At 42.8% G+C, this 16,027-nt stretch overlaps 1 protein-coding gene across 7 annotated transcripts in view; it reads left to right on the top strand.

Annotated features, from left to right (window-relative positions):
- DIDO1 (death inducer-obliterator 1) overlaps positions 1-16,027 on the top strand; it is a 63,286-nt gene that overhangs the window by 35,388 nt on the left and 11,871 nt on the right. For all 7 annotated transcript variants that reach the window (XM_064167689.1, XM_064167688.1, XM_064167692.1 and 4 more), the window contains 9 exons: positions 7,523-7,985; positions 8,871-9,030; positions 9,707-9,823; positions 10,199-10,306; positions 10,764-10,899; positions 11,020-11,563; positions 13,516-13,669; positions 14,719-14,808; positions 15,499-15,694. In XM_064167689.1, the coding sequence (XP_064023759.1) occupies positions 7,523-7,985; positions 8,871-9,030; positions 9,707-9,823; positions 10,199-10,306; positions 10,764-10,899; positions 11,020-11,563; positions 13,516-13,669; positions 14,719-14,808; positions 15,499-15,694 (1,968 nt within the window). The remainder of the gene's footprint in view (positions 1-7,522; positions 7,986-8,870; positions 9,031-9,706; positions 9,824-10,198; positions 10,307-10,763; positions 10,900-11,019; positions 11,564-13,515; positions 13,670-14,718; positions 14,809-15,498; positions 15,695-16,027) is intronic.

Genomic DNA, 16,027 nt, shown 5'->3' with positions numbered 1-16,027 from the left:
CACTTCGGAGCCAAGTGTTGCTGCTGGTCTTGGTGGTGGTGATTCGCTGTGTCTGGGCTCTACTGAACTTGGAACCTGAAGATGACCTGTCCCTGCAAGGAGTGATGAATCCCATGAACAGTCTGGACAATGAGCCTGTTTTTTGCTGCAGATAGTGCCTCTCTCCTTGGCGTGGTGTACTTGTGAAGACGCAGTCGTCTGATGTAGATCAGATAAATCACTCTGGTTTCCTGTAGTGTAAAAGCTTTGTGCGTCTGCGCTGCAGATTTGCATGAGCCTAGTTCCAGCACCACCACAAAAAGGACCCTTGTCTCAGAATTCCCTAAACTGAATGTTGAAGACAAGTTTACTTTGTGTGCCTGAATGTAAGGGCTTAGCACACGGGTAGCTCAATTAGTAGCTTCTCATTGTGGTGCAGATTAGAACCGATGGAAGCTTTTGAAGGCAAACAGCAGGGCAGGAGGCACACCTCTGAAACACTGGTGTGCGGGAATAAAGTTCGATCTGGTCTTGAAGCAGACACGTTCTGTAGGCAAGTAACGGTGAAAACTAACACTGAAACCTGTTTTGGAGTAGTTCAATACTTAAAGCAGAACTAATGACAAAAAGTCTAGCAAAACCAGGTTTCAGGACAGCAACAGCTGAACAGCCGTGGAACTGAAGCGGTAACAAACTGCATCTCACCGTCACAGCCTTGGGCACTGAGTGTTCGGTGCCACCAGAGGGTGCTTCAGTGGCACCCAGCAGGACTGACTCTTCGACAAGTTTCTAAGGCTTGGAGATGTCAGGCGCGCATCCCAGCTGTGTGACTGTGCAAAGGCTGCTCTTGGCGAACCTCTCGTAACTGGTAAGTAACTTCTGTTGTAGAGTGCTTTATAACTGACGTCTAAAGCACCAGTTCACCCCTGTGTTTTGTTCAGTTTTTAATGTTAAATCGTGCATCGAAAGGTTTCACTTTGGAAGAACTCTTGGATTAAAGCTTGGCATGGGGGTGGAGGGTTCAGCTCAAATCTGCTCTGTTAATACTATTTCTATCACAAGTCATGCAGAAAGGGGTCCTACCACGGCAGCATCAGAAAAGTTCTCTTAGGACTACTGAAGCCAAGTGGCAAAGGAAAGCTGTTAGAACACCACCAGCTTAAATCCTGCCCAGAGGGGGAAATGCAGTTCTTAGAAGTCTCAGATATCAGCAGATGGGAGTGAGGTATGTCGCGTTCTCTGAAGCAGGAGCCTCTTCTTTTCCTGCCGTGCTCCAGTCGGCTGCCCTCACCTTTTGCAGTGTTCCAACTGGGCAGCTGCAGCACGCTGTGACAGCTGCACAGGGGAGTGGATCATGGCAGCTGCCTGCACCTGAGCAAGGAGGAGCTGCAGGACCTTGCAGCACTGCGCAGTACAACTTCGTAGGCCAGTTTGAGTGACAGAAACTGGCTGGGTTGTTTGTGAATTCCTCGCATAGCTTCTGCTTGGTCTTTTCACACCTTCATTCCTGTGCGGTCTTTAAAGCTATTGTCGAGGCTCAGAAGTCCACGGTTAGGTGGCTCTGGCCAGCCTTTATGGAAAATGCTTTTTAAAAGCTATTTTTTTTGCCCCTTTCACAACAGCAAAACACTGGTGTGACTTTTCTAATTTGACATGAGCTTTTTTTTTGTGAATGACCTAATTTTTTTTCTGTATTAAGCAATCCACTTTCAAAAAGGTGGATCACAAGTATCTGCTCTCCTCAGATTTAATACTCAGATTTTAGAATCCTAGTGATTTTATTATTATTATTACAGACAAATGCTGCCAGCTTTCTTACTGTTGATGCCACCAACCCTGTATGCTGTGCATACTTGTGGAACTTGTGGTTCGTGCTTTTTTCCCTAAAGCTCTCTTAGTTACGAGGAATGCAGAGAATGAAAAACGTCTGTAGAACTCACACGTGCTTCAGCAGCATGCAGGCTGCCTTGTGCAGGGCAGAGCCCTCTGCAGTGGTGGCCTACCAGCACCCTGCTCCCACTGTGGAAAGGTCTGTGCAAGGTGGATGAGATGACACAGCCTGGACATCAGCCTGTGCTAACCACACACTTCCATGAGGAACTTATTAGGGGGGTGTATGGGAGGGGTAAGTGGCTTAGTGAAGCTGGAGGAGAGCAGAGGGGGAACACTGTGACAGCATTAGCCAGCGGAGGCAATAGTTGTGTGTGAACAGGCTTATGCCAAAGTTCTAATTCTTCAGGGAAACCTCATAGTGTTGTGCACCAAACCAGCAGCTTGTGTGGCTGCAAGACATCTCACTAAAACCTGTTCAGTGTTCTGTAGCAGGAGCTGTGATGACCTTTTTTTTTTTCCCTTTGCAAAGATTTTATTTCAGAGAAAAAAAAATCTGAGCTTCACAGACACACAGTAAAATAGATTCTTCAAGTGTAACTGCCTGTGGTTCATCTACAGCATCGCTTGCAACTTGGCATCAGTTAGAGTAAGAAAGGTCTTTAAAATGTGATTTGACTAATTTTGGAATGGATAAATGAAAAGCAGTAGCACATCTTCTCTTTAGAAATTGAAAAATTAGATGTCTCCAGCAGAAAGGTTAGTTACAAGTGAGATCCTGGAAAGAGAAGCCAAGGGTAGTGGTGATGTATTTTCTGAAGTGAGATTTCTAAAGCTACTACCCCAAAGACATGCTAAATAGAGAAGGAAAGGGGGAAGAAACAGCTTGGACTTGATGCTACATAGAACTATTTTAAAGAGCTCAGAGGAGAAGCAGAGTTTTCTTTGTATAGTTCCTGTGCTGGCAGTGTAAAACAACCTCCCAGTGTGGGTGAGCGGTGTGATGTGAGTACATTCCTCACTATGCAATCCTTTAGGCAAAAGTAAGCAGCACTATGTTGTGGAGACTGATCTAAAATTTGGCCTCCACAACCACATTACAGTGCTGAAACACCAGAGTCAAGATGTACAAATAAGCAGGCTTTCGAGGAGCCCATTTGTAACACAGGAGAGAATGTGGCTGTTACATCCTCCACTGCTTACAGAAGTCTTGTTCTTGGCTGCATGTTGTAATATCTGGTGTAGTTTCACGGCCAATTTCCTTGGGGGAGGTAATTCTGTTGAGGTCTAGTGGGAGAGGTGACAGTTACGTCTGTAGTGAGCATGCCCTAGCAATGCTGTTTGCTTCAGCCTTGCAGGGTACGCACTTGTTGCTGCTGCCCGAGGAACCACTGGGTTTCACTCTGGGAATGAGCTGACTCATTAGCTCCTCCTGTATCTCTTGCCCATTTTCACCCATGCCTCACTCCAGTCAATAAGAATCCTGTTGCTGTCCTAAGAAGTGGCTCACAGGTCCAAGTAGGGAACACAGAAGTTGATGATTTGTCTTTGTTTTGTTTGAAATACTATTCTGAACATCAAACCATGGGGAGGTGCACCTTAAGTACTCAAAAGTGCTGAATACAAGAGCCGCTAAATGCCACCTCCTGGCACTAATGTGGCTGTGGTGAAGCTCACTGATTCTCTTAATCTGGACAGACCCATGCTGGGTAGCTGCCTCCTTTTGTGGTGCATCGGGTCAAAGGCATTTAATGTCGGTACGCTGGAGCTACTCCTGGGAAGGACTGGAGATGTCACGGTTTAAAATGCAGTGGCCAGTGAGCGTAGTAGGCACTGACTGTTTCTCCTCAAGTTGTTCATGGACTTCAAAGCCAAGTGACTTGAAACTTGTGGTCCGAGGGAACACCTGCTCCGTTCTGTGTCCCGTCTGCTGGCTGAGCGACTGTGGCATCTGTTCAGAAGTTTTCATTCCACATACAGTGGCATGCTGCTCTTGAAAAGAGTGCACGTTTCTGTTAACTCTTCCAAACACACACTTGTCAGTTTCATACCCATCAGAAGGTGGTGTTAGGCTTCGGGGTGTGCTGATGTTGCAGCTGAGTCAATAGAAGGGCAAGCTGCCACCAGAAGAGGCAGTCCTGCTCCTTCCTCACACTCAGCTGAGTTGTGTGCCATGGATGCAAGACCCATGTAATGACACAGTGAGTTGGTTCAGCTGATTTCTGTGGTGATACATTAAGCTTGTTCCTAAAACCCAAAGCCTGATAGGACAAAATTTCTGCTTTCTCATAATCAAAAGAAGATAAAACATTTCTTAGATGAGGTTTATCTATGGCCGTATTTGCATACATAGGATTTTAGTAGTCTTATTTCTTTGGCAAATATGCATCCAGCTTAAGTGGCCTTCAAGTAGTGATGTGTCCTGTAGATGTGAAAAAGGAGTTGGTAAATGTTCAGAAGCACTGGCTGATCTGTCTGTGCCTGAACTAGCACATCTGAGGTTGCTACCATCAGTTTCTCTAATCAAGTTGTACCAGTTGGGCAGTGTTAATTGGTGTAAAGTAGTGCTGTAATTCCAAGAAGCTGATGAAATGTTGGCCCATTTTCTGCTGGCTAAAGAAGCACAGGAGGCCATGCCTTGGCTTTGGAAACCTTGCTGAAGTCATGATGTCAACTTGCAGAATAAAGGATGCTTCTGCATCTTCCTCCTCGGACACAGCTGCCCTTTAGTCCTGGGAACTTCAGTCTGCCTTTGCACTAGTACTTAATTTCACGGGTACAAGCTCCTAGTGTGATGGCACTACTTTGTGGTGTGGATATAACTCTTGTATACAAGAACTGACACAGCATCTTAGCTGTGCTGGTTTTAGCTTCATCAATGTAGTTCTTACTAATTTAATAATTAAAGAGATAGTGTGTGGAGGAATAAATGCAAACTTAGGACTTTGCATTTTGTACTTCTGTAAACCAGAACTACTAAAGGACTGGATTTACTGATACCACTTTTAAAACTTGAGCTGTGCTATCGTGCTTTCCATCATGAGTCACAGAAACATTTCTGGCCTGCCTGAAAAGGTGCAATTCTGTGCAGAAGATGCAATCAACCAGGAAAAAGAATGGAAGTAATTCCTGCAGTCTTAGCAGTGTGCATGGTTTGGGTATCCACATTCTCTCTGTTCCAGATTCTGAACTCAGAATAGGTTGGCTTTCTACTTCTCAAGTTTTGGGTGCTGAATTTGACCAAACAAACCCAATCAAGGATAGTTCCTGACCCCTTTCCTCTCTCCTGGCAACTAGAATTGTGTTAGTGAGGTAGGGGAGGGTGGGGAGATGAGGAGAGCCATTGTGGGTCACACAGAGGGTCTCCCTATCTCAGTGTCCAACAGGAACCAAGACCAGTCTAAAGAAAACCTTGGGAATAGTGTGAGAGTTGTAAATGTAATATACTTGAGAGCAGAATCTTCACATCCTATGAACTGATTGAATGTATTGTGGCAGCTGGGTTTGTTTTACACTGTTCAGTCTCAGAAAAATTCCTCAAGGCATCTACTTGTAAACTGCTCCTAGGCAAAAAGATCAGGGTAAATCTATAGTTCTTCTGGATCTCTGGCTGCTGCTGCTGCTTGTGTTCCAGCAGAGGCTCAGCACACACCTTTGTCCTTAGCCCTACAGAAACAGCCTTGTGCCTTAGTTCATCTTAACCACCACTGTCTGTGGTGAAAGTGCTGGTACTAAGAGCCCACTCAAGACTCTTCTAAACCCCAGTATCCTTTCTACTGGGAGATGTTGCTGCCACGCAGGGAGTACCTGCACTGCGAGTAGAGGGCAAGGTTGCAAGGCCGTTTCAGGCGGAAAGGGAGAGCCCCATGATGTCCCTTAAGCATTCCAAATACCTGATTTGAGGGATGTTACCCTGGGAACACAGGACTTCACAGGAATGCTCGGTCCCCTTCAAGTCTATCTCAGAACAGCCAAACTGCAATACACCCTTGCTGGTAACGTCTGCTGTCATGATAGCAGATCTGGAAGGTGAAGAGGGACCATTTGGTCCTTCTTAAAATTACTCATAGTTGAATTCCTGGATGTTTTCCCTGCATATTGCAACTAAGGCTTCTGGGCAAACCATTAGCTTAAAAACATCATAATAAGCATTAACTTGTTAGCTGGTCAGTGGTTATTTGCAAAGGAAAATAAAAAAGGCTTTTTTGGGGATCAGACTTCTCTAAGTGAAACAGTTTATTTCAGGAGCTGTTTTTTGGATAGTTTCCCTCAAAACCCCTCTCTCTTTGAGCTGTCAGGTTAAATATGCTAGTGTTAGCCTCCTGCAAGTTCAGTGTCTTGTAAATGAGATTTTGTTTGCTGATGGAGGGGGTTGTGGTGTTGGCTTTGGCTGTTTTTTTTTTGCTGCCTTAGAATCGTTCCTGTCAATGCCAAACGAAATGCAGCTTAAAGAAGTGCTTACTTGCTTTAAAAGTTCCGTGCAACTCTGTCTGCAACATGTGTGAAAACCTGAGTCTTCTGCTTTGCAATTTTTGTCTGTGATGTGTATCAATTATTAATATTTGGGGAGGGGTCACTAGAAACTGTGAATGTTGTAAATGGAGTAGTTTGAGAATGGCTGGGATAAGGTGGGCACAACCTGAACAGCAATGTGAGTGCTTAATTGTGTGCATCTAGAATTTAGCCAGGAACTAATACAGTAGGATAGGAGCCTCTAATAGGTAGGCAAACCTAATAACAGCTTATGGCAACATCAGCAGTATGATTTTCATGCCAGCAAGCAAGTAGATTGATTACTTGGATTTTTAAAGCAACTTCTGTGCTGCATCAAGGGGACACAATCTCAAGTTGTGCTGGGGGAAGTATAGGCTGGATGTTAGGAGGAAGTTATTCACAGAGAGTGTGATTTGCCACTGGAATGGGCTGCCCAGGGAGGTGGTGGAGTCACCGTCCCTGGAGGTGTTCAAGAAAAGACTGGTTGAGGCACATAGTGCCATGGTCTGGTTGATTGGATAGGGCTGGGGGATAGGTTGGACTGGATGATCTTGGAGGTCTCTTCCAACCTGGTTGATTCTATTCTATTTTAGCTTATTCTTTAAAATGCAAAATCTGGGTGTGAGAGTTTACCAAATTCCAATAGTATTAACATTAGTGCAGGTTCAAATTTATGGACTCTAATAAAGTGGTTCTGTGTGGTGCTAGGAGAATTTGCATTTAGATGCCAAATGTGGTTTGTATTGCTTTATTTTTATTGTTTTTTAAATGTGTGAAAGTCTTGAGGTGGTTTTGAAGCTTAGCCATGAGATCCTACTCAGAAATCTTTGAAGGTGGTGTGGTGCCTTTTTTTTTGTGGGTTTGGGGTTTTTTTTGTGGGTTTGATTGTTTTTTTTCTGGGGTGATGTTTTTTTGTCCTTCCTCCCCCCGTTCCCTGTTTTTCTTAAGTAGCTTATAAATTTTTAACCTCCAGAGCCAATGTGACTTTAAATGTTCTGAAGAGCCAACAAAAATTTCTTCCAAAACATTACATCAATCTCTTTGTGTTTTGGGTTTAATTACTTTTTTTGAAGGCTACTGAAAATAAATAGTTTAAGTTGCCTACTTGGTAATTAATCTCTGGAGATGTCATTTTCTTACAGCATCGTACCTCGTCTTCAGGAACAGGAAGTTCTAAAGTTAAGCCTTTAATGCTCTGTTTTCTTCTTTGTTTTAATAGCTCAAAGGGAAGAGAGAAGGAATGAGGACAGAGCAGACTCCACACTAGCATCAAAGAAAGCTGTTGCATCTGGAACGGAGAAACAGACTTCTCTCCCGAAAAATCTTCCTTCAAAGAAGCCAATATCCTTATCTATCACATCAGTAACTAAGCTACCACTTAAACCTGTTTCAAGTTTCAAAGGTGTCATTCCCAAGAAACCTTGGCCTTCTTCAGGCGGCGTTCCTTCATCAGGCACTGCTCCTGCAAAGCATTTGGCTCCGGCTCAGGGCTCAGCCCTTTCCAAAAAACCAGCTGCAGCTTCCACCTTGGGTGGAGGACTCAGAAAGATTTCGCTTTCTCCCATTGCCACCACATCTGGAAGTAGTCAAGGAAAAGCATCAACCAGCCCTGCCCAGTCACAACCCAACTCTCAGATTCGGCAGAACATTCGACGATCCTTAAAAGAGATTTTGTGGAAGAGGTGGGAATTCAAAGCACTTAATTGCTGTAGGAAGCTAAAACTAGAAGTAAATGTTGAACCTGCAAGGTGTTGCTTACATCTTGCTATGGGACAGTGAGGGACTGAATTTATACTGCCAGTCACTACAAAGTACAACTGGCATTTCAGGTTTATGTTTAAAAAATCCTGATGCAAAATAAAGGTGTAAGTGAAAAAGCCTTTAAAACAACAAAGAGACCTTCCTGTCCTGCTCATATGGAGGCAATTGCACCTGAAGAATTCAGTGACAGCACAGAAGCTTTTAAAATGCAGCTACTGCTGATGGCAGTGCTTGGAGAATCAGAGGTGGTAGGAAACATAGCACAGGAAAAGCCATAGTGACAGGTTAAAGGCTTACTGAGATTCCCTCCCCTCCCAAAACAAAAATCTACAACAGATCCTGGTCAGTGGACAACTGCATCACTTAGGAAAGAATAAAAATCTCCACCAAGCAAACAAAAAGCTGAGTTCCCCCAGTTATTAAAGTTAATGCAAGCCAGCCTTATAGAGCACCACCTCTGATATGGAAAAGCTTTCCACAGGGGGGAAATGAGGACTCAGGTGCTTGGGCTACATGTGTGGTTGATAGCTGAGAAACTCCCGACATGAGTGCCACCAGCAGGGGAGTTGTAAAGGCTGCCTTGCTTTTCCCGAAGCTGTCCCTCCATGGCCACCTGTGGACAGTAAGCAAAGGTTGCTGCAGTTCACAGTTCAAGGCCTTGAGATGGCTTTGAGGTGTCTATTTAAAGGATTCTTGAGCTCTTGCTGAGTGAAGAGGAGCCTAATTTAGCACCACAACTTGGTTGTACTATCTCAACCTGAAGATCTCTCCCTAACAAATGCATCTACTCTTTTTGTTTTTAACAGAGTCAATGATAGCGATGACCTGGTGATGACAGAGAGTGAAGTAGGGAAAATAGCACTCAATATTGAAAAGGAAATGTTTAATTTGTTCCAAGTTACAGACAACAGATACAAGAGTAAATATCGCAGCATCATGTTCAATCTGAAGGACCCCAAAAACCAGGTTTGCAATTTCCTCCAACAATAAATACACTGGAATAGACTTCTGTTTTTTTAATATGCTCTAACATAAAGAGGTCCAAGATAAACACTCCTCTGAGTTATGCTATGAAAGATTACCACAAAGCTATTAAAATAGCTTTTTCAAATGAATTTTTATCCAAGTAGGAGTTCAAAATCTACTTCACTTGGTCCTGTGGGTTTATTAAGTTGAGACATTTGGTGTGAAATACTTATTTACAGAATGGCTTTCTTAACTGAAATAGAGACTTCTGCTCTTGTGACCCTCTGCGTTGGGTTACTGCTGATGGGCATGATCATATTTATGCTTTAAATGGAAAAAAATCAGTTGCTGGTACAGATGAAAATACTTGAAACTCCTTGGGGTTTGTAACATTTTACATTAGACAGGAAACAGGAGAGTGTTTGGTCAATTTCTGACATTCCTATTTGGTTTTATTAGTCGTTATTGATGCTAATGAGGAAAATTCCTGCTTCATGTTTATTTAATCATTTTGTTCTGATTTCTGCACCTTGCCAACTTTGCTTTTAAGCAGCTGGCATTTTTAATAGAGAACAGGGAACTAGAACAGGTTTTGCCTGTTGAGTACTGCAACTTCTGTGTTAGTTACCTAAGCAAGTTCTCTTCAGCATGGCATCAGAGTCTGTTCTGTTTCCAGGGACTCTTCCATCGTGTCCTTCGTGAGGAAATCTCACTGTCAAAACTAGTGAGAATGAAACCAGAAGAACTTTTGTCTAAAGAACTGTCTGTGTGGAAGGAGAAACCAGCTAAAGCAGTAAGTACCATAATTGCCCTGCTGTGTGCTATGAGCAAGTTTGCCAACCCTTAATGCACTGTTTTCTTCCTCACAAAATACAAACAATGGCCAAATAGCTTTCTACCAGCCAGCTGACAATGAGGTACAGGATAAAATTATAAAATGGGGACTTTTCATAGAATTGTGCACTGCTTTGGGCTGGAAGGGACCTTTAGAAGCCATCCACTTCAACTTCCCCACAGTGAGCTATCTTCAACTAGAGCAGGTTGTGCAGAGCCCCAGACAACCTGACCTGGAATGGTTGCAGGGATGAGGCATCATCTCCTACTCTCACCACTCTGAGCTTAGATATGTCTAGTCTAGGCTTTACCAAAATGGTTTTGTTTCCTTCAGACTGTAGAGGCAAGAAGCAAATCTCAGGAGATTAAGAAAGCTGCTGTAAAACGGGAACACGTGCCGGCTGTAAACATGGAAGATTCTCCACCAGTGTCTGATTCTGATGTGAGTATTGGCTATTAATTCAGCCTGGAGACATTCAGGGACATAAATGGAAACAAAGAGCCTCACATTTTTCATTGGAAGTGCAGCTTGTTTCAGTAAATACTAAGGATATTAATACCTAGTAGGTTTTACTTTGAAGTAACGTAAGAACCAAGTGATCTTTTGTGTTCACTTCTAAAATGCTGTGTATTTTCCAGCCTTTGCTGTCCATTTACATAGAACCATTTGACTTCTGAACATCAGCTCTTTCCTTCAGAAGGTTGTGGAATAAAATAAGCCAAATGTTATTTGACAACTCCCATCTGATGTGATCTGCTTTAACAAAGGCCTTTAATCTGTGTGGTTTTTTGTTTGTTTTTTTTTAACGAAGTTAATTGAACAGATTCCAAAATAAGATTTTTCTGGTTGAAATGAATAACTGGATTTTTTTTTTGATGTGTGCTTTATTCACTTTCAGGAGCAGCAAGAGTCAGCCCGAAGCGCACCAAATTTAAGTAGTGCTCCTCCTTTAGATGTTTTTAGCAGCATGCTGAAGGATACAACAAGTCAGCACCGAGCCCATCTCTTTGACTTGAACTGCAAAATCTGTACAGGTATCTTCAGTGCTGGTTTTGTGCAAAGGAAAAGAATTGTGTGGTTTGTTGATTTGTTTTTCTCCAAACTATTTCATTGTTAAATAGTAAATCAAAACTTTTTCTCAATATAATCTTTAGGTCAAATTTCAGCATCTGATGATGAAGTACCAGCTAAGAAGATGAAGACAGCACCTCTTGTTAAAAAAGTGGAGTCAAAATCAAAACCAGAAGTTCAGTCAAAATCTGAAAGTTCTGCACTAGCCCCATCAGCAGAGCCTGACAAAGAAGCTGATTCTGACGCAATGGAAATTGACCCTGAACCAGTAGAAGATACAGTTTCCCAGATAGTTGTAGAAAGAATTTATGTTCCTACAACACAGAGTTACAACAATGTAGATTCTTCTGTACCTGAAGAGGCTTCTGCTTTTCCTGCCACTTGTGCTGGCCCTGTTGTCACAACTGTAACTGTTTCTGGCAGAGACCCTAGGACAGCAATGAGCAGCTCCTCTGGTATTGCGACATCAGCCCTGCGTTCTGGGCCTGCATCCGATAGAATTTCAACAGGGGAAACAAAACAGGAGACTTCAAAACCAATTATGACAGTCCCCAAATCAATACTAACAAAGCCATCATCCTCACCAGATCCAAGATACTTAGCAGTTCAGCAATCGCCCAATATCAAGTGCGTATACTTAATAATAAGCCAGGCTACCAAATCTGTACCGTGGTTGCCTTCTGAATCTCCTATGTCCCATATCCCCTTCTTCTTCTTCCCATCAAAAAGCACATTCACCTTATTTAGAGTTTTAATTTGCCATCTCTGGTTGGTAACTTTTTTGAGGGAGGTTATTCTGCCCCTGTACTCAGCACTGATCAGGCCACACCTTGAGTGCTGTGTCCAGTTCTGGGCTCCTCAATTCAAGAGAGATGTTGAGGTGCTGGAATGTGTCCAGTGAAGGGCGACAAAGCTGGTGAGGGGCCTGGAACACAAACCCTATAAGGAGAGGCTGAGGGAGCTGGAGAAGAGGAGGCTCAGGGGTGACCTCATTGCTGTCTACAACTACCTGAAGGGAGGCTGTAGCCAGGTGGGGGTTGGTCTCCCAAGCAACTGGCAATAGAACAAGGGGACACAGTCTCAAGTTGTGCCAGGGCAGGTCTAGGCTGGATGTCAGGAGGAAGTTCTTCACCGAGAGAGTGATTTGCCATTGGAATGGGCTGCCCAGGAAGGTGGTGGAGTCACCATCCCTGGAGGTGTTGAAGAAAAGACTGGACTTGGTGCCTTGGTCTAATTGACTGGATAGGGCTGGGTGCTAGGTTGGACTGGCTGAGCTTGGAGGTCTCTTCCAACCTGGATGATTCTATAATTCCACAGCATCAGCTTGTGTTGACAGCAAGGATTCTACAACATGTTTCAGCAGAAAAATAAAACTTGAGGGTATTATGCAGACTTAGGGGTCTGTGTGTGCATCAATATATAGGAAGCAAGTCTGTGTGAGGGATGGATGTTAGGAGGAAGTTCTTCACAACAAGAGTGATTGCCATTGGAATGGGCTGCCCTGGGAGGTGGTGGAGTCACCATCCCTGGAGGTGTTCAGGCAAAGCCTGGATGGAGCACTTAGTGCCATGGTCTGTTTGACTGGACAGGGCTGGGTGCTAGGTTGGACTGGATGAGCTTGGAGGTCTCTTCCAACCTGGTTGACTCTATGATTAAAAGCATTTCCAGATATTCATCCTATATTAAAATGCATCTGAGTTATTAATTAATGAACTGATCAACTTGCAAGGAAATTAATTTCTTTCATATTTTGAGTATGTCCAGTAGTAAAAATAAATATTGCAAAGGATATCCTTATGTAACTGCAGCTGAAAGGTATCTTTGTTCATAGCAAATTCTTATAGTTGAGAATCTCAGATACATACTGTTGACTCAAACAATGGGAAATGCAGAATTCGGTTTAGTTTGTTAAAGAGTCAGGATCACAACAGTTAGAATGATAAACAAATTCTGACTTGGATTGGAAGAGACCATAGAAATACCTCCCTGCTATGGGCAGAGATGCCCCTCAGCTAGACTGGGCTGCTCAAGGCCTCATCCGTCTTGGCCTTGAACACCCCCAGAGAGGAGGTATCCACAACCTCTGCCGGCAACCTATTCCAGAGTCTCACCACCCATGTACTGAAAAACTTCTTCCAAAGATCCACGCTAACCCTGCCCTGCCTCAGCTTCAAACCTTTCCCCCTTGTCCTATCTCTGGACACCCTTACAGATAGTCCCTCTGCAGCCTTCCTGTAGGATCCCTTCAGGTATTGGAAGACTGCTTTAAGGTCTCACCAGAGTCTTTTCTTCTCCAGTCTGAACAACCCCAGCTCCCTCAGCCTACCCTCGTAGCAGAGGTGCTCCAGCCCTTGGATCATCTTTGCGACATCTATTGGCATCCTTTTGCCTATAGCTGCAACTGTATTTTCTGTGAATGTCTTGCTCTTTGCACTAATACCTAGTTAATGGAAAACATTAACAAAGCACTGAAACCTCTGCTCTTTTGTTAAAGCATTCAATTGACAAGAAGAGGAAAAAAGAGAAGGGACTGTTTCATTTCTGTTCTGTAACCTTTCTGTTTTGGGTTTGTTTTGCAGCGTTGCAGAGCCACGCTCACCTCAAGACAGCGACACTTCCCTCTTTCTCTCTCGTCTCAACACCATTTGGAAAGGATTTATTAACATGCAGAGTGTGGCCAAATTTGTCACTAAAGCATATCCTGTCTCCGGGTGCTTTGATTATCTTAGTGAGGTTAGCACTGACATGTTTATGTGTTTAGAATAGATCTCTACTGCAGTTCCTGCTGCTAGAAAGGATGGGGTCGTGCTATGGCTATTACTAGAACTGGAGCAGTGGCAAATGACATCCCTTTAGTAACAGGAAAAGTAGCTCAAGAGAAAAAAAAGCCTTTTAGAACTCCCACACAGATGTGTAAAGAACTCTTACGTCTTTAAATGTGTTTAGATATATGTGTTAGGATCTAACATGGAGCTTTATTGCTTCTTTGTTGTTTGAAAACAAGTTTTAGAGGCAGTATATTAAAGTGGATGTTTTGTTCTCTTCTCAGACTGGGTGGGTCACTGCTGTGATCTGTTACAACATTTAATTTGCTCATTTGTGACAAATACCATTGTTCTTACTAATTATCAAATACAACCAGTTGGATGATACTATTCAGAGTAGTATTGTTTGCACATGCAAATAATGAAGTAGCATAAAGGCTTGTGCTAAAACAAGCAGGCTTTGCTCTGCTTTATTTTCTCTGAAATTAATTTTTTGGCTATTGGGAGTATTTCCAGCACAAATGTGTGGTTTAGGACTTATTAGAAGGGTTGTTGGTTCTTTTTGCTGTTGCTTTTGCTAGAACAAGTTTCAGTGTCCTCACAACAGCCTGCTCAGTAGAGTTCCATGTGACTGATAGTCATAAATGCATGGAGCAAATGATGGAATTGGTTTGGTTGGAAAAGGCCACTGAGGTCCTTGAGTCCAACTAAATCTGTATTTCGAATAGCAGCTTCCCTATGAGCACAAAGCCACTAAAGGGTGTATAGAACCAGCTGCCATTTTGCTGCTCCCCTTCCCTGGGAGTGCTTTTTCTGTATCCTGTTAGTCATTTGGAGAAGTGTCTTTAATCACCTTGACATTTAGAAATGGCCTGTCTAAAGCAGAAAAACTGGTATGGAAGTTTGCTAGAATGTAATAGTGCATTGTCCACTGGGCTGCTGGGATGGGACAACAACCTGCACTGCATCAGTCTCTTCTGGTTTCCCTGACACTACCCTCTAATCCTTCTTGTTTAGGATTTACCAGATACAATTCACATTGGTGGGAGGATCTTACCGAAGACAGTCTGGGATTACGTTGGCAAACTCAAATCCTCACTTTCTAAGGTATTGACTTAAAATCCTATGCAAAAGCCCAGAAGAAAAACACAATGCTGTAAATTGAGAACTTCTAATAATATGAATTAATAAACAGCAAACAGCAGTGTAGATCACAGATGGAAAGCTACCAGGACCACTTATTGCTTTACCATTTCAGATGTGTTGAGGAGATATTGAGCAGCAGAACCTTTTGATCTCTCTTTCTTGCACAGCAGTTAAATCTTCATACTGTTTGCTCTTTTTAAATGAATGAATAACTATTGAACATAAATAATCTATTTGAACATAAATGGTCAGTTTATTCAGTATGGAAATTCACATCTGGAAGAAAGGCAACCTAACAGTTTATGCAACAAACTTGACTTTAAAAACATTTTAGAAGTGAGAAAATGATGCACAGTATCTAGATACAATCCTGAAATGAAGAATTTTCCATTCCTCATATTAATTTGAGCCTCAGGATGTTCAGTTTGCTGTAAGATACACAAGTAATTTGTATTTCTGAAAATGACAAACCTGATTGTGTTTTAATACTACTACTGAACAACACTGCTACCTTAAAGCTAGAGTCGTGCCTTGAAAACATAGTTGAAGTGATAAATGTACAATTATTTTTACCCCTGGAATTTTTCCTTTACCCTTTTACTTGCTGATATGTTGCAGGTTGAGTTTTTCCACTTTGCTTTTGTATTACAGGAACTGTGTTTGATTCGCTTCCATCCCGCAACAGAAGAAGAAGAAGTTGCCTATATCTCTCTCTACTCTTATTTTAGCAGTCGTGGTCGTTTTGGTGTTGTAGCTAATACCAACAGACATATCAAGGATCTCTACTTGATTCCCCTGAGTTCTAAGGACCCAATTCCTTCCAAACTCTTGCCTTTTGAGGGACCAGGTAAGCACAAAACAAGGGAGGTTAAATGCTAGGTAAAATCACAACTCAAAAGTCAATCTGAGACAAGCTATTGTTGAATGTAAGCATTATTACATTTTTGTATGTAAATCCAATTTTATAGAATCTAAATAGGAAAAAATTGGAAATTCAACTCTGCTCAAGGTAAAATTGAAATTTAGGTAAAATCAAGCATGTGGAACAGCCACTGTACTGGAAACAAACCAAGCCCAAACCACCCAGCAGACCCCCCACACAACCCCTACCTTCAGCATCCCATCACTCCACAAAACATTAGGCCCTTTGAAGCCACTCACCATTGCTTAAATCAAGCAG

The sequence above is a fragment of the Pogoniulus pusillus genome, chromosome 29 (assembly GCF_015220805.1).
Source record: "Pogoniulus pusillus isolate bPogPus1 chromosome 29, bPogPus1.pri, whole genome shotgun sequence".
Lineage (NCBI taxonomy): Eukaryota > Metazoa > Chordata > Aves > Piciformes > Lybiidae > Pogoniulus > Pogoniulus pusillus.
This window is presented reverse-complemented; position numbering and strand designations above follow the sequence as displayed.